Here is a 24,826-nt window from a genome sequence, read left to right as displayed (position 1 = left end):
TGTCCTAAATCCAGCTACTACTAGTGCCACAATTACAAAAATTAGTATTGCTATTAAGCCATTTCCACATTATAGTAGGGTTTTTTTTTCAAGTTTATGAAGAGTGGAGAATTATTCCAAAGCAATTTATAAAGCGTGTTAGAATTATGCAGAGGGACGCTAGGTGACTTGCTCATTGTCACAGACCCCTCCCTTTATACTAAATTATCATTTTTCCACTAACTGTTGCCACAAGAGCTGGTCCAAACTGCTATTAGCAGTAAATAATACTTTAAAACTGGGGAGAGGAGATCAGCACCAGCACACTGCACTGCAGTGGAATCTTTCCATTTAAGCCACTCAAGCACTTTCATGGCTGGTCCCAGTTTGTGAGGCAGGAGACTCAGAGCAAGAGAAAGAATCATGCATTATGGGGTAGGTCTCAGAGACTAAACAAAGTTTAAACTGAACCAGATCAGTTCCATTTTCAAAATTACCTGACTGATACAGAGACTGAAAACAAGCGCCATGTGTTCTGAATTATGCTTCCAATATTTCTGTATTCTCAATTTGTGAATTTATGCTAAAAAGAAACAGAATCAGTATTTTTCTGAAGCACGTTTGTCATATAACCAGGATAGCTCTATCATACATACTCCTTCCAGTATAGTAAAGATTTATACTACCCTATTTTGAACCAACAGATCAAGATCAATGTTATTTCATAGGTTGTTCCTAAAGCTCTACAAACTCTCAGCAAAAAACCCACCTCATAATACAATACCAAGTAGCATAACCGTTACAATATTAAGCAGTTATTTAAAAAGTGTTCTTCTGCCACAAATTGCCACCACCTCTCCTTAAATTTTCTAGAAATATACTGCAGTCTTCATTAACAAAAATGAAGGTTTTTCCCAAAATTCCCAAACTCAGGAATCTTTCCTTCACACCTCTGCTTCCAACTCACCTTATGACAAGTCAAAACGCTTTTTGATTCAATAACCTCCGTAGTGATGCTGCACTGTTTAGCAGTTACAATGGGTTTATTGCATAGTTAATAAATAGAATATAAATGACAAGGGAAACAGCTTTTATTTCAGCAATTTCTCAGCAGTAGCAAGAAAAATGAGGAAAACGGAGCACAGAATTTATGTTTACTAATGCTTTCCTTCACTTTACTTTGGAGACAGAGTCCCTCTTTCTTCTTTTCTTCGAACTTGAAAATATTTCCAAACAATTTGTTAGAATTTTAAGACAGGTTAAGTATAAATTGGCTCCTAGTTTAAAAATGTTATGTAAAGTGCTCCTGTCAGGATTTGTTCAGCTCAATGAACGACTTTTATTTAAGCATTTTAAAAAACAGTATTTTGTTGAGCAGACACAATAATCAGATAAATAATATTTCAAACATCAGTACAAACTTCATTTACAAAACCTTTCCAGAATTCTTCTGAAAATGGGTCTTCAGCTGATAAAAATAAATTCTATTAATTACCCTGAAAACCAGACAGGTATAACCAGGATCCAGTCACTGGATAATATCTTTCCTGTGGTAAGATTTAGTTCCTTTTTTCCTTTCACATTCACCCATGAGAGCACATATATTGCTAAGTAAGTATGTGGCTATGTAGATGCATATAAAAAAAAGTCTTTTAAAGGACCTGTCAAAAATTTCAACTCCATATTTTTAGTCATGGGAACAGGTACATGGATCCACAGTTTTAACAAAATGCACACATGAAGGACATCATTTCCGGAAGCGTTTAAATAGTGGATGGATGTGTTTATTTGAAGGTGCCTTACTCCGTGAAGAGTGGTATTCCATGTAAACTGTATCGTCTGCTCCTGACATAGAGCTCATTGTGCCCGTACGACGTGACACCTGCAAGTAAGGGGAGAAAAAACACGTGCTTCGTGTGTGATTAGATAGACCAACTCTCACCTACTGATGCCCACTGGCTACTGGGCAGCACTGCTCATTTAGCGACTCTAATGCCAAAAAGCCTTCAAAGTTTTTTTTCTTAGGAAGAATTTCTACAAAGAAAGTCACTGCCTGCCACTCAGCATAAGTATACAAACATATGTAAGGTTTCATATGGGAAGATACCTTGTAGCTTGATTTTAACTTATGTATCAATAAATGTTTCATGCTATTTATTTTTCTTATATCTGTTACTGAAAATGTCAAACTACTACCTACAATAACAGTACTTCTCTTGAAAATGAACAAAAGTGGCCCTTATGCTTCTGCCCTCTGGGCATAAGGAAATCGGGGCATGACTCAAGGCGCACAGTGCCACCACAAAAGAGTATGTGCTCTGACATATGTGTATCTTAAAAATGTTTTAAAATATTTTAATTGCTTGTGACTTAGAAGATTTATTTCAAAATCTGTAACAATAGATCTGTCATCTTCTCCCTCAAATATGATGGAGAAGGACATGAATTCCATGTCTAACTTGTTTCTAGTGCCCAACAAGTGAATTACTCAAATAGCTAAGTGCTAATGCAGCTTAAAAAATTAAATCTGTTCTCCAATGTTGCACAAAGATACTAGGGCATCAAGGATAGCATCACATTCAGAATTAAAATGGAATGGTCCAGTTCTGTCACATTTATGGTCATCCTTTTCAAAGCATTCTTCATTACCTGAGCTGACTTGGAACCATATTCTCCAGCGACTACTTCCTCCTCAGCATCCAGGTCAGATGCTTGCAGGACTTTCTGGAGAAGCTGCTGCTGTTCTTCTTTGGATGAAAATGAAAGTTCTTCTTCTTCCATGCCTGCAAGCTTTGTTATTACCTAAGAAACAGAGCACAGTACAAGGTGAGGGCTCTTCCTCCTCGGTGTTAGCTATTCAAAACCAAGACAAGGATTTCTGATTCCATATCCTGTTGGAACTGCCTTCAACTTTTATTAATGGTCTGAATAGCTTAACACTATGGATTGCACAGATACATATAAAATCTTGCTAAGTGGTGTACATATATATACACGCACACATTCCTTGTTATATTCTAGCTGGAAATGCAAAATACAAATCTTTGGGAAAAAAAAAAAAAGAAAAGCTCTGGACAGAAAACGTCAGCCAAACACTGTCCATACTGGCTTGACCAAGAACCTGACCAAAGCACATATAGCTCAGATGCATATTCAACTTACTGCAAGGTTAGCTTCATGCTGTGGGCTCTAGATTTGTCTAGTTTAAGAACTAATACTTTATACTTAACAAAAATAATCCACTAGCTTTCCAGACACGGAGAATTTTAGCAATAAACATTGAGGAACACGGGAAAAACAACCTCTAACACATTGAGATGTATGATCAGTTGTTGAGAGACAGTGCAGCAACCTGCAGCAAAGCATCGGCAGCAGAGAAAAAGGACTCTTTCAATGCTTGTGTACTTAGACACAAGATAACTTTGCTGTTATGCTTGTTCTCTTTGAAATTCTTAGTAACTCATTTTATCACCATGGATGCAGGGCACATGCCATCTACTGGCAATATAGTGCCATATACTCCATTAGCTGAAAAACCTCCTCTTCTGAAGAACTGAAAAGCTCTCAAGTTTCTGTTATAAAGTTTACAATAGGCAGCTTGCTTTCTTAATTAGAGGTATTTTGAAAATTTCACAAGATATTTTCCTGCAGTTAAATGCATTCTGGTAAGCATATGTTTATACATGAGAATCTCCGTTTTCCCCCTATGTTTTCAACTTGCAGAGGTTTTGAGAAAGACATTCTAATTCAGCCATTTCCCTTGATTACGTAGTGTTTCCCCTCCTCATCTTCCCTTTTCAGCTTAACTCTGGAGTCAATACAATTAGAAACTAAGTACCTCAGTAATGTGGGCTGGATCTGATCACAAAGACTGATAAAACAATATAAATACAGCTTAATGCAAAACAAATCCACATCAGATGCAAAGTACTGTTTTTGAAAAACAGGGTAGTGAAACACTGGAACGAATAATCAGTGTTGCGGGCTGTTGTCAATGGCAATTTCTAATTTGAAAATGGATATCTTTCTGAGAAATGTCCTAGCTTTAAGAATCCATTCAGGGAAGCAACCTATCCTACTTACTATATGGCTACGGGAATACTGTGGTCCCCCTTCTTGTTTATTTAGAAGCACATGTGCTATGATCATCTCAAAAATAAAGAAAAAGGAGTCACGAAAAGCAATTTTAAATTTCATTAGCCTGTTTCCAGTTATGGTTGCAAAACAGTGCTAGCGTCATTCACAGAATGGAAAGAATTCCCACTGCATCATAATTTTATTAAGCTGTTCAACAGATCCCAAGTTTAAAGTTATCCCCAATTCTTTGATATAGTGAGGAGTTCTGCTACTGGTTTAAAATTTAATATATCCTACATTCAGCCTCTAAATAAAAACACAATACAGTAAATAACTAAACTATAGTTAGCTAACCAAAAAACCCTCTAGATAATTAGACTCCAAGCAGTAAATTGTGATGATAAGGCTCCTATTTAAGAAGCAAAGACAAAATAAATGATTTAGCAAAAAAATATTCCGGTCCTCTTTTTGATGAAAGGCAGAGAATGGAGCTATTGAGAAATGGCGAGAAGAAAGTAAGTCCTAGAAAAAAAAGTGAAAACTGTTACCCATTTAAAGGAGTAATGAATTTTTAGTAATTTAGGCATTAGAAACAAAAATTCTGAAGGAGAGGACATCAGCACTGAAATAATTACCTAAAGATGAGGTAGAGTCTCCATATTTGGCAGAATAAGAAAGCAAACATCTGCTGGGAATGACGTATACATAGTTGATCCTGGCTTAGAATGAAGAAACACAATAGATGGTTTCTTGGAAGCTTCTTCCAGCCCTATTATTCTTTGATGCCAGCTACGACTAAGGCTTAAAGTTTGGCAAACAGAAGAAAATAGATATTCTAACATTTTGTTCCTAAATTGCAAATAAAGAACATTCCAGTACTGGTCAGCTAAAATGTTGCTCCAGATTCTCAGCTGCCACTTGCACTGCCTTTTTTCCCATATTACACCAAAGTTCCTAGGACTAGGTCTTCCTTGCAAAATAAAATCCCTCTATTTTAACCTCTTTCTTAGTTCTAAAATCAAAGGCATTCAAATATAAGTAAAGGGATTTCCCTAATCTTCTTGGCTATAGCCACATAGATGCATTTGCTGTAATTAGTTGCAGCTTAGTACTGATCTACAATTACGTCAAAATACATTCACTACAAAGCAAAACAAGGTTTTTACCTATAAAGACTGTGACATGTCTGTTACGGTGTAAGGACCCCCTTAAAGCTCTCTTTAATACGCCAGTGATTACAGAGCAATTATTCACTTCAGCATAGCTGCAGTTCAGAGAGGTTATACCCATAGGGATGTCCTGTACTGCATGTACGCCCACGAGGAAAAGCTCTTATATAGCTAGGCTCAAGTGCAATCCAGCGGAGGCTGCTTGCCCTTGCACCTCGTGCAATCCTTGCACGATTCTGTCAATGCCATAAGCTTGAGCTTGTTCCCTGAGGGCAGATATGGGAGCCTTATCTTTTATTCTACTTCTCAGCAATGTTTCTTATTAGGAAGACTTCTAATCAGAGCAGTAAACTCCAGTTTTGTAAAGGAATAATTTACCTAAAAGCAAGAGCTATCATGACACTCTGTTGCCTTTAACAACCCAATAGATGAGCATATGGGGCAGCCCATGGATTAAAAGAAAAATAAATGAGATACACCATGAAATCTATAAAATAGAGAGCTTTGGTGGAGTGAGATTTTATGTTTGGAAGAAGACGACATACAGAGATGCATAATAAACTGAAGTACAAGGAGTGATCAATTTTCAAGTATGTCTGGAGAAATGAGACAGCATTAAGCCCTTTACAAAAGGGAAACTTCTGACTTTCAAGTCAAGGCTCTGTTACATTGTCAACACTGAAAGTGTTCTCTATTTTGAGGAGTGTGTTTTAGTTGTAGGTAGGAAGATTTCTACTCTGCAGTAACAGTCTTTTCCTGCAGTAAATTCTGTCATTTCTTCATCAATTAACATTCAACCCAGTCATTTTGGTGATATACTTCATTCCATGCAGAGAAAATTACAAGAGGAAGGTCAAACTGTTGGTGGAGGCTAAATAAGCACAGTCTGAAGACCTCCATTAGCCAGAACAGTTTCTGCTAACGCAGAGCCACCATATCAACATGTCTGTATCCTCACTGATTTTCTGTACCACTGTGCAGGCTTTGGACAGCACCGTGGAAACGGTGCACAAGATAAGTGTGTGGACGACAATCCCTGAAAGGTATTTCTCTTGGAATGGGTTGCTAGACACTTCAGACACCTAACTTCATGATTCCCAGCAATCAGATGTATGAATGTAGGACGGATGAGTCCTGCCTGTTGTATGTTGTCTTTAGCCATAAGGAAAAATATTTTCTCCCCATAGTGAAATACTGCTCTGAGACTGGAGTTCTTTGGAAATTATTTGTGATTTGTGATGTTTTGGAAGTGTTCTGAATTGCTGCTGGCCACTACGACATGGAACACCTAGCAACAATGCTTTATGCACAACCAGTATGATAATGTATAATAGGTGGCCTGCACAGATGGACAATTGAAGAGCATGAATATAAACCAACCATGCAAATAATGTTCTGCTTCACTCCCCAGCAGGTGCTTCGTTTGAAGTTAGAATACTTACCTTTCTAGAAGCTGTACTAAGCTACTTGTATCTACCCTCATAGTAATACAGATGATAAAACAATACTGGAACAGTTCTTGCATGTGAGCAAAACCTTCATTAATACATTCCATAACTGGAATTCTCAAGTATTTGACCTAATACTGACATGAAAGAATATGAAAATTGTATTCTTAGGCCAAAGGGACAAGTTACCTTGAAGCTATAACCCTGATCTACAAGAAACCGTTGTCGCTTCGTTGAATATGCCATTTCCTGAGTGTCTTGAGATACAAGAGAATAAAAAAAGGCATTGTATTCCTCTGCAACCATGCCTAGGAGACAAAGATACCGAGTGATTAGTTCCATTTGGAACACTGCAACCAAGAACAAAAAAGGACTGAATACTGCAAACAGGCATTTCAATAAGCTGTCTCTCCACAAAAACAATCTGCAAAGTTTAGCTGCACCCAGACCTTACACAAACTGACTGACAAAGTACACAGCATGGAAATTCCTACTCTTGTTCTTAATAACTTGAGAATGGGTGAAAAGGAAAAATGGAAAAGGAATTGTAGACTAATACAATTACACTGGTGCTCTGAGAAGAACCTGCTTCTTCATTATGCTAGGCAAGGTGAAAGATAAAATTAAGTCTATTATGTAAAGAAGTAAAAAGTCAAGAGCAAGGATTGCAACACACGTCAAAAAAGTTCAATAGAAAAAGACAAAGGAAAAGTTTTATCAATGTAAACCAGTGTTTGCAGTGTTTTTGCATTAAAAAAGGCGAGACAAAGGTATTTAGCTAAGAATTTATAGGGCTGTTTGAAGCCCAGGATATACCAGGCTGCGCATAATTTATTTTTTTAAACTTACAGTCCTTAAGATCTATTACCCAAGCAGCACTGGGTTCTCTTCTAAAACCCAAGGTTTCACTAAGACTTTGTTAATTCACTAACATGGGTTTCATATGCATTTTCAAACAAAGCCTCAGCTGTAACAAGCACAAACTGCCCATAGAATAAGTGTATGCAGATCTTAAGTGCAAGTACAAAGTGTTTTAAGAATCATTTTTCTAAACAAAAAGCTCCTTAGTTATGTTTTGCAAAAACACAAGTCACAACTACTTGGAAACCAAATCCCATTTTTAAAAGAAAGTAATCTACAGTATCAAAAATGTGCTTTCTAGAGACTTGCTTTTTACAGTAATAGTAAAAATTTTTAAAAACTATTTCATGTTGAGGAAATTATCAAGGAATGTGTCCTGGTTTTGGCTGGGCCACATTAATTAATAATTAACTCTGTCCCAGCCAAAACCAGGACAGAATGAAAAAGTGAAAGAACCACCAAAGAACAAAAAGTCCATTTTCCTTCAGCTTTTTTTGTCCTTTGGAAGTTTTCCTGACACAAAGCTTTACTGACCCAGAAAATGCTTCGTTTTCATTCACTGGTATATAGGCATATATTCTCTTCGACTAAAATATAATCCAAGGACAATATAAAGAAGTATCATGAACATCCAGTTTCTCTGCAATTCTATGATACCATGATCCAAGGCCCAGAACCCAACCACTACCTCATTTACCTTTTTTGGCTCTCAGCACTCGTCCCAGTCTTTGAGCCTCCTGTCTTCGAGACCCACCATGGGACGAAATCTGAATCAGAACATTGGCTTCCGGCAGATCGAAGGATGTGTCACCTACCTATAACGGAGAAGCAGCCTATGAGCAGTACCTTATTTCCATATATCATAAACAAAGACTTAATACAAAGTACACCTTTGTGAGCTGCGATACAAAGATGTCAAATGCACAACATGCACATGTAACTTAAATAAAGTTCACTCTGAAGATAGATAGAAGGACACACTGAATGTCCTCACTTACCTTGGAAATGAAAATAGTGTTGATTTTTGGATTGTGCTTGAAGTTTTGTAGAATTTGCATTCTTTCTCCTTGTGCTGTAGGACCATATATATAGGGTCTGAAAAGAACAGAACATATGCAAATTAAATCAATTCAAGATTTCTCATGTACCTCATTTCTTATGAGGTACTAAGATACCATGGCAGGGAGCACAGTATGCATTTGAACTGGTATAAAAACAAAACAAATTTTGGTACAGCTTGCAGTCTACTTTTAGCTTGTTTGGCTCTTTATGGCAGCTACCCAGTTGTTTCTGGAACCCTTTGCAGCGACCCAGTCTGCCAGAAATAAATTCTGACAGTTATAAATATTTTGCAATTACATGCACCAATGAACCTGTATGTCAACAGACTGAATACATTTGCTAAGCCTACATGAAAGACTAAAGGCAGCTGTTAAAATAAGAGATTTTTTTTCCTCAAATCTACTGATTTAGCACATTGACAGCTGCAACCTTTGCTTCCTACTTAAACACTTGAAAATCCAGGCTTCTCTATCAATGATATGCCGGGTGGCACAAGCTGGCTGTTGGATGTTGTTCTGGGAAAATTATTTTTGCTTTTGACGCTAACCTCTTGCCCCTCCTAATACCTTCCAAACCTACTGAAATGAGAACAAAGTCCCAAACATTCCATGGCCACGAGCAGCTCACAGTGGCATTTCACCTAAGGTTTCTAACATTTGACGATGGATCACTTGGAACATTTAATATCTCAATCCAGAAGGCTCACACAAACTCTCAGTCACCCACAGACTTCATGAGTAACTTGGGTTACTATGAATTTTCCAAGATTCTCTCTAGAGTCTGGGTGTTTTCTTCCTGCCTAAGCAAAGTTTAAAAAAAAAACCCCAAAACTAGAAACAATGAAGCCCACATAAAAATGAGAGGCATGCAGGAGTGCATAGCCACTGCTTTTTCATCTGTTGCACTGCTTTTCCAAATGCTTGTTAACAAGCATCTCCAAATAACAGGAATCAAGTTCTACAATGTCTATTTTGTGCACACTTCCATACGTTATTTCTAACACAAGGAAGCAACCCCATATCTTTCATTTAACTTTTAATATTGTACATACATGGGTGGTAGCCGAACATAAACATGCAGTGCACATTACTAAGGTTTTCTATTCTTAGCAATTAATTACCATGTGTTGGCTCCTCTTGCTTTTCTTTACTACAAACTTTATTCTAGTTTTTATTTTACTAAACAATCCTGGTCACCTCTAATCTAATTCTTCTATTTAGTGTATTTAACCAGATTTTTAGAAAAACACAACTAAAAAATGAAAGTGGCAAATGAGTCAACTCTGAAACAATACCGTTATTATTCAATTAGTAGCATCCAGTAATATAAAGTAATAATATAAGTAATAAAGCCTTATTTGAAATGTCATTTAATATTTAAATTATGATTTTAATCCCTAACAAAACTTAAATGGAAGACTTAAACTGAAACTACAGCATTTGCGAGCCTTCTGTTTCTTTTAAAGCCACCAAGAAAGGGTCCAAACACATTTTTTTAAGAACAGAATAACCTAGAACTCCTGGCTATCAATCCTCTATTTTACCCCCCTCCCCAATCCTACTTCACAAAGACTCATTAACACATATCTGAGTACTTTCCTGAACCTAAAACACCCAATGCTAGACTGATTTTTTTTTTTGTAAATGACCCCTTTTCCTCACTGCAAAATGATATTTGAAGGATCTGCAAAGATAAATCCCACTCCCATTAACTGACATAACTGTCAAAACCATAGAAGCATAGTCCTTCAGAATCAGGGATTTAAACATATTAATAACGCCAGTAAAAAGCTATACGACACTGGATGACAGACTCATGACAGAGTAAAAGCTGGATAAGCAAATCTGAATTCTGTGGCCCTCAAAATTATAGTCAAAATAATTCCTGTCATGCACATGGCCTTTCCCTGCCAGTACCAAGGGAAAGGGGGGGTAAGGGAGGAGCTGGCAGAGGCAGCCAGACGATGGCCATCTCTCCCTCCATCCAGGAGCCCACCCACCCCACATGCTTGAATCAGGTCATGAGAAGTGCAGGGGGAACTGTCCTCCTGCCGGGCCAGCACAGGCCGGGCAGACAGCCTCGGCCACCACCGCTGGACCTGCTGGGCTGCTCTCTCCTCCTTACAAATATCATTCTTGCCCCACCCAAACTAACAGTTCCCTTTGTTTCAGCATGCTCATAGCAAACTATGATAGAAAACTCTCTGGTTAAAATAGACTCCTTCACCTTTATCCAGCACTGCAAGCCTCGTTTCTTTCTAACACTGAGAGCCGTATAACCTGGAGCTCCGTACATGATGTGAGGAATGGAGAATCCACTCAAGAACATGAAAAGCAAGCACCTCGTATTTCTTCAACTGGTTTTCCAGCCATGCTTCTACAGCATCTATCCCACTTAACAACTGTTGTGCTACTTAGCAAGCACCCCCTCCCAGCATCACCTCTGTTAAAGGCTTTTTCTATGGTGCACTGAACACTGCTAGAGACATTCCAGAGGCATCATTACAGCTAATCTCTGTCCAGACAGATTAAAAAAAAATGATGAAAGAGACCACGGGTGTTGGAATTCATCCAGCACCATTAGCTCTGCTTACTATTTGATGTCACAGCAAGCCAGCACAACATGGCTGTTAAACTACAGTGAAAACTGGTCATGAATTTTGGAAAGTGTAAAGCTTCTTTGTGGTTTTGCGAAGAAGTACTGCTGAAATTCCTAGACATTAAATCCTACACAGTCAAAATGCCCCACAGCTTACAGTAAGCAAGGCATTATTTGGGCTTGTCAAAGAAAGGATGAGGCCAGCTTCTACGCTTATTTTCCCCAGTAATTGCTCTATGCCTGATCAAGGCACACACTCTCCCTGATCATCCCTCCCCAAACCCTACAAACACACTGATGCTAACCCCTCATTAAACTGTATTTGTACCACCTTCTGTAACATTTTAGAGTCGCTTAAGGTAGCTGAGGAGCTCATGACAGCAAGATCCTTTTGTTTTTATTAAACGATTACAGTAGTTCTAGGCAGTGCACTGGTACAGCACAGATCCCAAAAAAGTTTGTCTTAGATTTTTTAGACAAGGTTAAAACCTTTTGAGAACTTGAAGAGGAATGCCCTGGGTCCGAAAATACCTTGAAAGATCCCGAGAGTGTTTATTTGACAACGTTCGTCTCAGAGAGACAGAGGAAGCTACTGTCCATTAAAGAACTAGTTCTAGTGATATTTTTTAAAGCCCCTCATTTTTCCACTGTCTTTTAATAATAATAAAATGAATGGAGAAATACTAACAGTCTTTCACAGAAATCTTGGATGAAAACTCCTCTGAGACAAGTGCTAAACAGAGGTTCTTTTCAAACAGTTCCACACCAAAATAATGTTGCAGTGCCAATAAAACATGCTCCCAAGCTCCTTTTTATACAGGAGTATTAGAGTTAAATCAAAGAATTACAAGAAATACCTAAAGACTACTGAAAGCTGTGAGATTACAAGGCAATTTTCCAGGAAGGAGGAAAACAACAGTGCCATCGTTGGTTGTGAACACTTACTTCCCAAGTCTGATTGCATACTCCTTCAGTGCAAACACATTGTCAGCAAATACGATGATTTTATCATTCCGTCGCTCATGAAACTTAATCAGGAACTGGCATGCTCTGAATTTATTTGGGTTCATGGTGTACAGCAGTATCCGTTTCTTTGTTTTGATAGCTACATATTCTCTATAAAATTCAGGTGACATTGGGCACCAAACCTAGAATTAAAAACCATACACACACATGAAGTAACCCTCTGTTATTTATTTATTTTATTCCTGTGGGAACTGAAAAGATATCAGGGGGATGATAGCACATTATAGCTTTCTGTATAGCGCAGGCTACAAATTTTAACACAGTAATTTCTGTACTAAAATGAAAGATACCAATTGGTGTAGTCTCCAGCACTGCCAAACTCTGTTTAACCTCACTAATATCCTGGCCTTCCAAAATGCTTTGGCAGTGAGATCCATGACAGAAATAGGCAGTGGGATTGGAACAGGACTGGAAGATATTTCCTTTATGTTTCAAACTTAATATATTATTTTACTGAATGCTATTACTTTTTACAGAGCAATAATTAAGGGAATGAACTGTCTGTGTAATCGCCCTGTCACAGCAGTCAAAGCTTTTTCCATAAAAACTAATTTTCATCCATATTCTGAAAGCTGAGACACATTTAGTCTTCATTACAGAACAAATTTACCAATCCTTTTTTCATACACCCACAAAGGAGTGACCCTTATGTTAACAGCTGTTGAGTCTACAACTTTCAAAACACTAGGACTGATTAGAAATTTTCAATACGTTTCCCTGAGCAATTATTTTATTATGTAAACACATATCATCATACTGCACAAGTCTAGGCTTACTATTTTTTCTACTGTAGCATGAACACAGAAGAAATTATGAATTTAAAATTTTGTGCTAATGCAATGATACTAGCTATAGCATATAATGATGCTACCTATAGCGCATATAATTTAGAAGACATTCATTATGCTGTATGTGGGTTATTCCCCCATATCCATTGCGCAGTACAAATTAACAGAATACTGCAAAGAAAAGCCTCTTTCATAACCATTGTTCAGCTAAGGAAGTTATGTGACAATTTACAGGAGTTTATTTAGAACAACCTGAATTGTTCTGTACAGTTAAGAACAACTTTTTTTGTTTCAAAACATTTTTTCCAGTGAGTTAAATGCTAGATGAGGCTTTTTTCATCCCTTGACTACATTAACAATAAATATGTGCACTGAATAGGCTCTGTTGTTATTGCATGCTGTCTATATGAAAGATTTAAAGTTCTTAAATCAGAAGAGAATATTTCAAAGTTACAATGAGATATGAATACTGAATATTTCATTGTAGTAAAATAATTCATCTATTGCTCAGTGCCTCTGACTACACAGCAAACAGAATATATTTTGATTTGTATTTGCACTCTTCTGGATTTGGAAATGGATAAAATCTACTTCTCACCCCAATGCTCCTTTAATTTTTACATTTTGCAAGATGCGCACTCCAAGCCAAAAACTTAGTATGGGAGCTGGAAAAGGGATTATTTGTAAATCACAAAACTCTGAAAATATAGCTAAAGAACATCTTTGTTCTCTTTTTTTAAACGTCTTTTAACTTTTTTAACTGTGCTGCTTGTTCCCTTTTAGAGCAGTGCAAGAGTAGTACCTGCAATGACCATGGCCTGCCTTATCAGACAGCAGCACTGCCCTCTCTTGCCACCTGGAAAGAATCGCACTTAAAGAGCAAACCAGACATCTTTCTTGGCTATGGGGAATAAGACAAGTTGATTAAAGATGCTACTTCTCAACATGTCAAGAAAATCCAAACAAATATGCAATGCAGTTGTGCATGTATTAGACTTCTTATTTACCAGCCATCAACATTGCCTTTTTTGATCTTTGCTTTTGGTAGTCCCATCAAATGTTATTTCAAAACGTTGGCCTAAAGAATATAAACTTGCAGAATTTTCACATCATTCAGAACAACGGTAGCCCATGCTTCACTTCTCAATGTCTAAAGGGCAGTTCAGGGACTGAGAAGAATTATGCTCCCAAGGCAGAATTAACCAAAGTGCCTAAACAGTCAAACTTGAATTTGCAGACTGGTTACTCTTCCTTCAACCTAGTTGTTTTCTAGATGCTCTTCGCTTGCATTCTATTACTTAAAAACAGTTGTGGGGTTTTTTTTCCTTCTATAACCTCCAGTTTGCACAAAGTTCAAAAGGAGAACGGCTGACCTGCATCTGCATCTTTTATTCCAGTACCAGAGCTAGGAAGAATTGCATGAACTTAGCAAGACAGGTTAAGAAACAAAACAAAACAACAAACAACACCACCACCACAACACAAAAACCCCCATTAACAATTAAAAAAAAAAAAAAAAACAGGCAAAAAAACTGCCAGGAAAAACCCAAGACAGTTAAGTTATGAAACTCCACCATAGCAAGTTGTAGCTGCTAAAACTTTACTTCCATTCAATGGGAGTCCGGACAAGTTCATGAAAAAGAAACCCACTGATGGTTACACAGAACCACGTAAAGCTCATAAATGATTGAGGGCTTGGAGAAGTATCAGGAGAAGCAACAGATACATTTGACCTGGTTTTATACTCTTCCCTAAGTATCTTAATGACAATTATCAGAGACAATATATTAAGTTAGACCTTTATCCTGACCCAGAAAGGTTACTTTAACGTTCTAATGTCCTGTGTGAAAGGTTGCTGCTTCTCTGATACTGGATTTTTATCTCATCCATATGCTGGAAAGAACAGAGGTCACACACCATTATATCGGGAAGAAATAGGAAGATCCAGCCCTGTGTTTTCAATTTTCACCCTCATGCATTCAGGCTTCAAATAAGCAAGTCTTTTCTTATGGTTTTTTTTTTCAAGTTTCTACTATCCTTCTTTGTTTTAAGAGTTACAAGAGTTTTCCTCAAACAACTACAGACTGTCTACCAGTTCAAGTCTCTAAAAAGCAGCTTCCAGCATACCACCTGATGTTATGCTCATCATAACACGATATTACAACGTTATGCTACCACAGAGAACTGAGCTTAAGATATAAAGTCAAGTCAGACAACACGAATGTCAACTGCATCAAACTAGGTCTACAATACTGCAACCACTGTCCCCGTTTCCAAATGCTGACTTGGAGACAGCTGATCAAACACCACAAACCCCGCAAACAGAGTGCTGAAGTCACCCTGAAGAACATGTGGCTGCTGGATTTGCCACGTGTTCATATTGACCGGTGACAGCCTTACCTAAGCTACAAAGTAAATGAAAAGTCATAAGGGCACCTGTTTTTCCCAGTTAAATACTTAAAATTGTATACATCTTCCTTAAAAAAAAAGTTATAAGCATACTACATAAACACTAGTAGTACCAAAAAGCAAAGCATCACCTCAGCACACTGGACTTTAGCAATGTAGCCACTGTTCTGCAGCTCCATCCAGTTGGCTTCATAGAGCTTTGGTCCGATCAGGAAGTTCAGGTCAACAATTTTATCATCTTCTCTGACCAGGGTGGCAGTCAGCCCCAGTTTACAATGAGCTTGTACAATAGTGAGCACACGTCTGAACATTTTCGCTAAGAAATGCAAGACAAATTTTCTGTTTACTTTCCTGAATGGATTTAGAAGACAAATACTGCAACTTAAAAAACCACTTTCATCAACTCCTGAACACAAAGCAAGCACAGCGTTGGGAAATTTTACCCCGTTTCACATACACTTCTAACAAATCTGTGTTACAGCAAAACTTCACACTGATTGCAGCTTTAGTTTACATCTTCAGTGTACTCTGAAAATCCCAGTAAACCTTCTGGCATCTGTATTATTTCCCATTTCCCCAAGAGAAAATTAATACACCCAGAGGTTGCATGGCTTGTTTGAGGTCATAGAGTATTTCATAGAAAGAACTATGACACAAGGACTCATGGCTAACTCTGCCACATTCAGCACTTCTAGTATAAGGCAGAATTACTCATCTTCAGTATTGCTAGAGATCCTGTAACTGCAGAATCTGAAGATACAGAGGAGATTCTATACCTTAATTTTTATGAAACCAAGAAAGAACGAAAGTGAAAGAGTGGTGGCAGCAATATGCTACTTTGATAAAATGGCAGTTAATCATCAAGGTCTACTTCTGAAATCCATCATTTCTGCAGACACCAAATTATATTCAAATGAAATGAGAACAAAGTAGAGCAGCTAACAGAATCCTGGGTGGTATTTTTAGCCAGGATTATTCCACAGACACTTTAATACTACATTATTGCTTTTCAACAGTGTAGATCTCAATTACGTAGTAACTTCAAATACAACAGTTATTTCTGGACAGTAATCACTATGGTTACTCATACTTTATTGAGTAGAAATAGATATTAAAAGCTAGCCTACAATGCCACTACATCTCAAAAGAAAATAAGGCAGATGAATTCCTCTCCTGTTCAATTTTGTCTACAGCAAAATTATACAAATGCAATTCAAGGATCTTAAGAGCACTTTATCAACCTACACAGAAGGAGAAGGCTCTTGTATTTTACACTGCCATTATAGAAAACACAATGTCTAATTTGAAGGATTTCAGGAAACTAGTAGTCAGCTAAACTCTGTAGTATCGGGGGGGGGGGGGGGGGGGGGGAAGAAAGTAGAACAAGGCAGTTTACTTGTCTCAAAATCCTAAGCCATGGGTTTACTCACTATATTAATCATGAGAAAGATGGCAAAAAAAACACTTCTAAAAGAGCAGAGTAACATCAACAGTGTATATAACATGAAAGGTTTGCACACCATTTCCTTACCAGGGATAGTATGTACTTCATCAAGTATCATAAGGCCCCACTCTTGACTTTTAAGCCACTCCATTACTCTTTCTGCTTCCCAGGATCTTTTTGTCGTGTGTCCCAACATGGAATATGTGCTGATAGCAATAGAACAGCCAATGGGCTTGTCTTTGGCATCAGAAGTGAACCGACATATCTGACTGTCATCGATGGTGGACCACATCTTGAATTGGGCTTTCCACTGCTCTACAGACACTGCAGAATTACCAAGGACCAGACACCGCTTGCGGACAGTACATGCAGCTGTCACTCCAACCAGAGACTTGCCAGCACCTGCAGAGGAAGAAGAGTAATATTCACTAGTCATCTCTCAGACATCACTGGAGTAGGAGGAAAAAAAAAAAAGAGCAAAGGAAAACAGGAAAACTGTGAGAGGATATGAAATCATGTAAGGGCAAATTCTTTGTTGTTTCTTTACTGTAATAGTCTCAAAGAAATGGAGTATTCACTTCTAAAAAAGCAGCTGGATTGTCTACTGGACACATAACTATTTTCTCAAGAAAATAATTGTAAACAATGGCTTTGCCAATTAGAAGCCATCATTTTAATGCTTTCTTAATTTCAAAAGCATGTTAAATTCCAGGTGGCTACAGAAAGCTTCCCCTGGAGGTGATCTATCCCACTGCCCCCGCCAGCTACGTTCATTCCCCCACATAGCAAGTCCTTACATCTTTCCATTCCTCTTTCACACTTCTCCCAGCATCCCTTACACACTCTCTCAGGCCCTCACCGTATCTCCCATGTGCCTCCTCCACCCCCAATACCAAGGGCACGGGCATGCAATCTCCTGTTCTCTCCCTTTTCCTTTGCTTCCCATAGGTTGTCCCAGTCTGCACATTCCTCACTTCTTTCTAAAGCTCCCTTGCCCAGAACTTGTGCACACAAGCTCTTTTATTCCTTGCACTCTCCTTATGCCATATTTGTATTCCCAGTTCCCCCCAGTCTCCCTGTTCCCAACCAAGGAACAAATGATTCCAACGTCAACCGCTTTACATTTCACTGGAAGATCAGCAGAGCTGACTTAGAAGGAACAGTGAAAGCATAAATGGTAATTTGAAGCTACCACAACCACAAATCAGTTCTTCAGTCACTACAGGGATACTGACAGCACTGTTAACAGATGCCTGACAGCTCTATCAACTGGGCTCCCCCTCACCACAGCCTCACCACCTACTCACTAAAAACCAACAGGACTCTGCATACTGGTACCCAGAACAGTCCCTACTACTGTTTGAAATCTAAGCAGCTGTCGTATTTGGAAGTTACTTTACTACAGGCGAATAAAGAACAAAACCCCTAAATACCAACCCAGAAACTTACCACATGGCAAGACAATAACACCAGATCTGGCTCGCCCATTTCCAAACATCTTCCGTAGGCTTTTCTCTTGATAGGGCCTGAGAACAGCTGTAGGTTTCAGATCGATATTAATATCAGGATTCACAGAATCATTTCTGAAATCATATTCTGCCAGCAAGGGGTACTCTAAATGGATACAACGCTTCTGAAGTTCTTCAATCATCTCCTAAAGAGGAAACAAAGCTTCAGAAGGTAAATTCTCCACGTCCGAATTAATTCTTTCTTTTTTTTTTTTCCAAACAACCAGATTATATAGCACCATGTGAAATTACATTTATCTTTTACGCTCATGAAGTCTGCAAGAGTTAAAGTTTATTCCAAAAACTTTATTCGTGACCACCCCCACCCCCCTCAAACATTTTAAATAACAGTCGATATTAGAGAGGGCTATTTAGACAGATGGAAGAACATGACGCATTAATCTCAGATGTGGTGTTTATCTGGCAGTGACTAAACTACACCCTGAAGTCCTGCAACAAAGAGTTCAATAACAGACACAAAAGGCTCTGTGTGTTACACAGAAGGACCTACCAAAGGTGCACATCTGTTATCGGACCTACCAAAGCTGCACATCTGTTATCCGGAAAATCTTCATACCCTGGGTAATGCACTTATTCCACCACAATGACAGGTTGATTCAATCCCCAAGAGGTTGTTGGTTTGGGTTTTTTTAAAATAAACAAAATAGCTACTAAGTTATCTTTTTTAAAAATTTCTTTTTTCCCCAGTAAGGCATCATTAGAATCACCAAGTCCAAAAACAACTTGAGAAATTTTACAAAAGCTCTCTGAAGGTCAAGTCAGGACTGGGCTCCAACCTCCAGCTACCCTTCTCAAGCTATGAAATCAGAAGCATCAAGAGTTTCTTCCGCAAATATGAATCATAAACAAAAACAGAAAAAAAACCCCAACCACAAATCCAAAAAGAACTATGTCTTGCGGGCAGGGAAGGAACAATACCCAGTCTGCCACCCTCTGTACTGAAGAGGAAGATCCTAAGATTTTGGAAGGCAAAAGGAAGGAAATGTTCATGACTTCCAGTGATCTCCCCTATCAAACAAAGAGGCATAGTACTTTACATTAAGTTCTCATGCTTATTTGCAAGTCCTGGGCACGTTCCCCAAAGCTACAAATGCAGAGACTGAAATACTCATACCTGCTTGACTTCAAAAGACACTGTCTGCGTTTCCTCCTCCTCCTCCTCATCTTTGTCCATCTGTTCATAAAACTCAAATAAGTCAGCTGGCACATCTGGCTTATTCTGAGCATCTGTTCCTTGTGATGTTGATGGACCAAAGCCACCTTCGCTAGATTTGGAAATCTGAAATAGATGGACAGGAATTTTCACCAAAGGTTTCATGAGAGACAGCCCCCATCCACCCACTAAATTTGGGCTCATTAAAGAGGCACAGATCATTTCTGACAGAAATGAAAGCAAATGCTCATACAACAAACAAACAATAATTACTCCAAACTACTCAACAGTTTATCTAATGTTAATTCAGTCACTTTAAAACATGCCCAAACATACCGCTGATTTACTTGTGAATGTCTCTGTAATGAGCTCTGTTTCTTCACCCTCGGCATTTCTCAGGCGACAGTCTCTAATAACGTGGTCCTGCAGAAGCTGCTGAATGACATCAGGGTGGGTACTTTCCACGAAATACCTAAAATTAAAGAACAAACAAAAACATTTTTATGAACTAATCAACTGAATAACTTACAGGAAGAGTGGCATAGACACTTAAATATATAGCTATCCCAGATGTACTCTCAAGTATCCCATCTTGGGGGTGGTAATTTAAAAATAAAGGAATTACGGCAATCAAAATTTTTGAAAGATGCCTCATACCAAATGCATCATGTACTTTGCAGTTACCCACCTTGCTCAAATCTTCTCTAACATAACATGAGTGGGAAAACTCCAGCAGAACTGCCTAGAAAGAGCTCTCACATACATGTCTTATTTGTGACATGTGACACAAGTCAATTTTTTTGAGAGTGAATTGAGGTGAGTCTGTGAAAACACTGGATGTGATGTTTTAAAGTCCTGCCCACAGGACAAAAAAAGCCCAAAAGACAAAAACCCAAAACCTCCAAAACACAAACCATCTAAAAATTTAAATTAGTGCATCCTGAAATTGTTTCTCTCCCTGGAGATTCATCAATAATGACGCTGGTTGGAGATCACAGTTAAAATGCGAGCCAAGAGAGACTTAAGTCTGAACTGGCATGGGAGAAATCTTTCTCTCAGAAACACCTAGAAAGAGGACAAAAACCTGCTAGTAATACTAGCGTTAGTTTTACCCAAAGCAGCAGGTTCAAAAAAGCAGCAGCACAAGCAAAGCATTAGATTATAGTCCCAGGGCTTATCTATGGCTGTCGGACAACAGAAAACTTTGCAAAAGAAATAAAAGGAGAAAGATAAAACAGGCAAGGTGAGGATGTCAGCTTCAGATTTCTGCTGTCTCTCCCTTCCCTCTCCCTACCGCAGAATCACAGGTTTATATAGAATTGGTCAGCTCTAAACTAGCTGACCTCTCAAGGTCCCTTCCGAAATTATCTTCTATGTTTAAAACAAATGAGATTCAACCCAGCAACAAGCACACACCTCTTGCCAATGGATTTGCTTAGCCTACCTGAATAATGGATTACAAGTCAGAATACACAAAGCTGAAGGACAGCTGTAGAAAAACTTTTCTAAGCAGGCTCACGTAAATTAGGAAGGAAGGAATGAAACAATTATCTGAAAACCTTAAGGTTATGTGGCAAGTCCAAGCAATAAAGAAACAAGCTAGAATATCAAATTCGCAACCTACTTTTAAAAATGTAATGATAACCACTAGTAGCTCAGGACAGCCAAACTGAATTAATTGACTAATGTATTAAACACTTTCAACAACTGAAAAAGCAATCTTGTATTGATAGATGCTACACTCAGCTGGGAGCTGTAAGACTCAACAGCTACTGAGACTGCTCATTTAAGCACAGCTGTGCATTTGGAAGACTTCCTCTACCACACTAGTTAAGGAAGAAGCCACTTACCTGTTATGTTTCAGTACCAGCTTCACCTTTCCATAGCTGACAGTACACAGCTACAAACGAACAAGAGCAGTCATTAGGAATATGCAAAAGAGGATTCTACGTTTGGGACCAAATGCTGCAATGCAGTTTAGGCCTTTGTGGGGGAAGCACGGTATCATAAAACATTTGCTTGCAATGTTGTTATACTTACGGAACAAACCTGAAAAGGTATTTTTAGAACACGCACACATCATCTCACGCAGGAGATCAGGTTTTATAAAAACCGATACTCGGTTTTTATACCCAATTCCAATCTGCTTCCAAGACTGCAAGAACATACTAGCAGGATAAGGTAAGCTATGTTTTATAGTGCCTGGCTATTGCAGACTGCTTCCCACATTCATAGTCTTCTTCCAGAGCAAACGTGAGGAAACTTTCCCCACATCCAACTCCTACTAGCTGAAAGCGTGTAGAGACACTTTGGTATACTGTTTTTTTTTTTTTTTTTTAAGCCATAAACTGCACCCAGGATATATTGTGGAAATACTATTTGTGCAATAATACATGATAGAAAAAAGACAAAAAATAAGATAAATCCTCTGTTCTCTTGAAACAGTGACAGAACAGAATAAGATGGTAAAACCAATGAATTAACAATTAAAAAAAAAATAAATCAATTAAGCAGAGGCAGCAGAGGAAAGGCTTTTGCTAGTAGCAGTAGACATATTTCCAATACCAATAAAATAGTCTTACCTTGATAAACTGAATTATTCCATCTGGGACACCAGTCTTGCTCAGTTTTTGTAAATACTCTGTGATGTCACTTGTTTGTAAGCCAACACTAACAGCAGCGTACAGTGAGTAAGCAGTCAGCTTGTACTCATGAATGTGCGTCGGTCTGCACACAGGCTCCGCTATGGCAACCAAAAAATCCTGTGCGTATTTGTAAACTGGAGAAAAGGCTTCCAGAAAAATATGGCCATCAGGAGCCTATAGAAATAAAAAGAAATACTGAAGGCGCAACAGTGTTAGTTGAACAGAATCAGGAATTTCCTATAAATGAGCCATTATGATATAGAGACAGTCTGCTATTTAGGTAGTAAAGCATCATAGGGTTTCAAAAAAAGCGTTTGCCCTAACAATGAAGTTACAAGAAAAAGAAGAAAGGAGACACAGGAACATACAACTTTTGTCTTCTGAAAGGGTCCAGACATTGATTTGTTCGTGTCCCTTCTATGGCACCAAGAATAAACCACACCCAGATCGATTAAGCTTTTCCAGATTGACATCTTGAGATATTTTTTCTTTATTAACGCTAAGAAAATGGCTTGAGCAGAAGCAAGCTTCCAGCCCCATTCCCCTGAAACAAAACAAAATTCCTCACTCATTTTACGCAGAATGAACAGAGGAAGAGAGATGGCACTTGTGTGTCACAGCATTCAGTAACAGATGCCCTGAGGATGCTGGCAGGGCAACCACCTCTTCTCTATATGCTTGTACTACTGGCCGTGTCTTGGACAGGTTTATTGATGTCCCTTTCAGCGCAGAGAAAGCAAATAGTACCAGTTACAGACGATGAGACCAGCCTGTCTTAACACTGTTTCATTCCAACATACAAACCCCACTGCTGTGTCACTGCAACAACAGATCCTACTTGGGTCATTAGCCAACACAGTCACTTCCACGAGCTATTTTACCTCCCTCCCAGAAACATCTGGCTCAAGGTGCTCCACTGCCCCGTCCGGTCAATGGCACACCCACGGCGAGGGATGCCTGACAGAGAGGGGACCTGCGAGGAGACTGCCGGGATGGGAGCGCATCACCCGGGCTTTCCGAGGGGCTCCCAGGCAGGGGCCGGCAGCGTTGTCTTGGGCAGCCTCACGCTGCTGGCAGCCCGACTGTCCCCGCACGGGCACTGCAGGGACCGACCGCCCTCGCCCACCCTGCCAGGACCAGAGCAAACCTCGCTTTGAGCTGCCAAGGCCAACCGCAGGAGCAGGCTCTCTCCACCCGCGCACACAACCTCTATCCTGGCGTCTCCACTCGACGCCGGAGAGCGGAGCATGCTTCACTGGACGGTCTGCGGCACAGGCCCGGCTTCTTCATGGGGGACAAAGCCCACAGACGGGTCCCTGTCAGTTTCCCTTCCAAACCTTACCGGTAAGGGGCCGATTCGCAGCAGCCTGGTCGCCCACCCAGGCCTGCGGCCCGTTCTACCCTGGGACCACCGCAGTCGGCAGGAGCCGCTAGCCCTGCAGGGAGGCGTGCGCGCCTTCTCCGACCGCCCGAGGCCGCGACCGCCCGAGGCGGGGCGCAGCGAGGCCCCGCGGCCGCACGTACCACCCAGAGGGGACGCGAGGAGTGGTCGGCCTTCAGGGGCATCTGCTGCCTGTAGTCCTTCGCCCCGTACTCGTCCACTTTGGTGCCGCTGTCCTCCACCTGCTTCCCCGCCGCAGACGGCACCGCCTCCTGCGACTCCTTGCCGGGAGCTTCGTCTTCATCGTCCTCGTCGTCATCGTAATGGCGCTTCTTGGACTTCTTCTTATCTGGGAGCAAAGCCCGAGCTGTGACGAGGCGGCACGGCCGCCACCCGGGCCCGCGGCCACCCCAGAGCGGACCTCCCCGCCCCGCTCTCCCCCGGCCCCGCGCCGCCGGGCCGCTCCCCGCCGGGCTCCCCGCCCCGGGCTGCCGCCCGCCCGCCCGCCGGCCGCGGGCTGCTCACCCCGCTCCTTCCTGCCCATGGCCGCCGCGCAGCGCCCGCCGCACGCCAGCGCCCGGCCGGCGCGTCACTTCCGCCGCGCGGGCGGGGAGGAGGCGCGGAGCGGGCGAGACGCGCCGCGCGCCGTGGATTTTCTGTTCCCGGGGCCGCCCCCGCCGCGGGGGGAGGCGCGGGCGGGCAGGGCGCGGGGCCGCGGTGGCAGCGGGCAGCCGCACCCGAAAAGAGAAGGGGAGAGGCACAGGAAGGTGGTTTGGTTGGGTTTTTTTAAATAATTAAAGGATAGGCTTCCGCAAAGCACATTTTAACTTAAAAAAAAAATAAACCACACACAAAAAACAACAAAAAACCCCGAAACAATTGGCAATTGAGGTACAAGAATTCATTCCGCATTGCTCTAAAATACAAAATTCTTAAAAGAGAAATCACACTGTTGTCCCTACAGAGTGTTTTAATATATTTCTAAGTACAATTCGTGTCTGATTTTGGAAATACAAATACATTTTGAATGGTTAAAAACAAAAATTAAAAAAATATTTTGAACATCAGCCAGCTGAAAATATATTTATCTAGTAAATCATCTCTCAAAGCTTTTATATATTTAATTATTCTAACTAAACATAGTACCCTTAAAAAACAAGTTCATAAAAATGTAGAAATGAAATTGTGGAATAAGATTACTGGGATGTATATATACACACACACATTCAATGCATACACAGAATTACAGGGGGGTTT

At 40.0% G+C, this 24,826-nt stretch overlaps 1 protein-coding gene across 1 annotated transcript; it reads right to left on the bottom strand.

Moving 5' to 3' along the window:
* Nucleotides 1-1,034: 1,034 nt before the first annotated feature.
* Nucleotides 1,035-24,229, bottom strand: ERCC3 (ERCC excision repair 3, TFIIH core complex helicase subunit). Its single transcript, XM_075512104.1, has 15 exons — nt 24,095-24,229; nt 23,713-23,918; nt 22,126-22,362; nt 21,394-21,443; nt 19,880-20,015; nt 19,505-19,669; nt 18,311-18,515; nt 16,949-17,263; nt 15,549-15,733; nt 12,140-12,342; nt 8,533-8,629; nt 8,232-8,349; nt 6,863-6,981; nt 2,629-2,781; nt 1,035-1,861 (listed from the first exon to the last, which is right to left on the bottom strand). The coding sequence occupies exons 1-15, from the start codon at nt 24,111-24,113 to the stop codon at nt 1,727-1,729; spliced, it is 2,343 nt and encodes a 780-aa protein (XP_075368219.1). The 5' UTR covers nt 24,114-24,229; the 3' UTR covers nt 1,035-1,726.
* Nucleotides 24,230-24,826: the final 597 nt, after the last annotated feature.

Source organism: Mycteria americana, chromosome 9 (genome assembly GCF_035582795.1).
Source record: "Mycteria americana isolate JAX WOST 10 ecotype Jacksonville Zoo and Gardens chromosome 9, USCA_MyAme_1.0, whole genome shotgun sequence".
NCBI lineage: Eukaryota > Metazoa > Chordata > Aves > Ciconiiformes > Ciconiidae > Mycteria > Mycteria americana.
The sequence above is the reverse complement of the archived record's forward strand: the minus strand, read 5'-3'. Positions and strand labels throughout refer to the sequence as shown.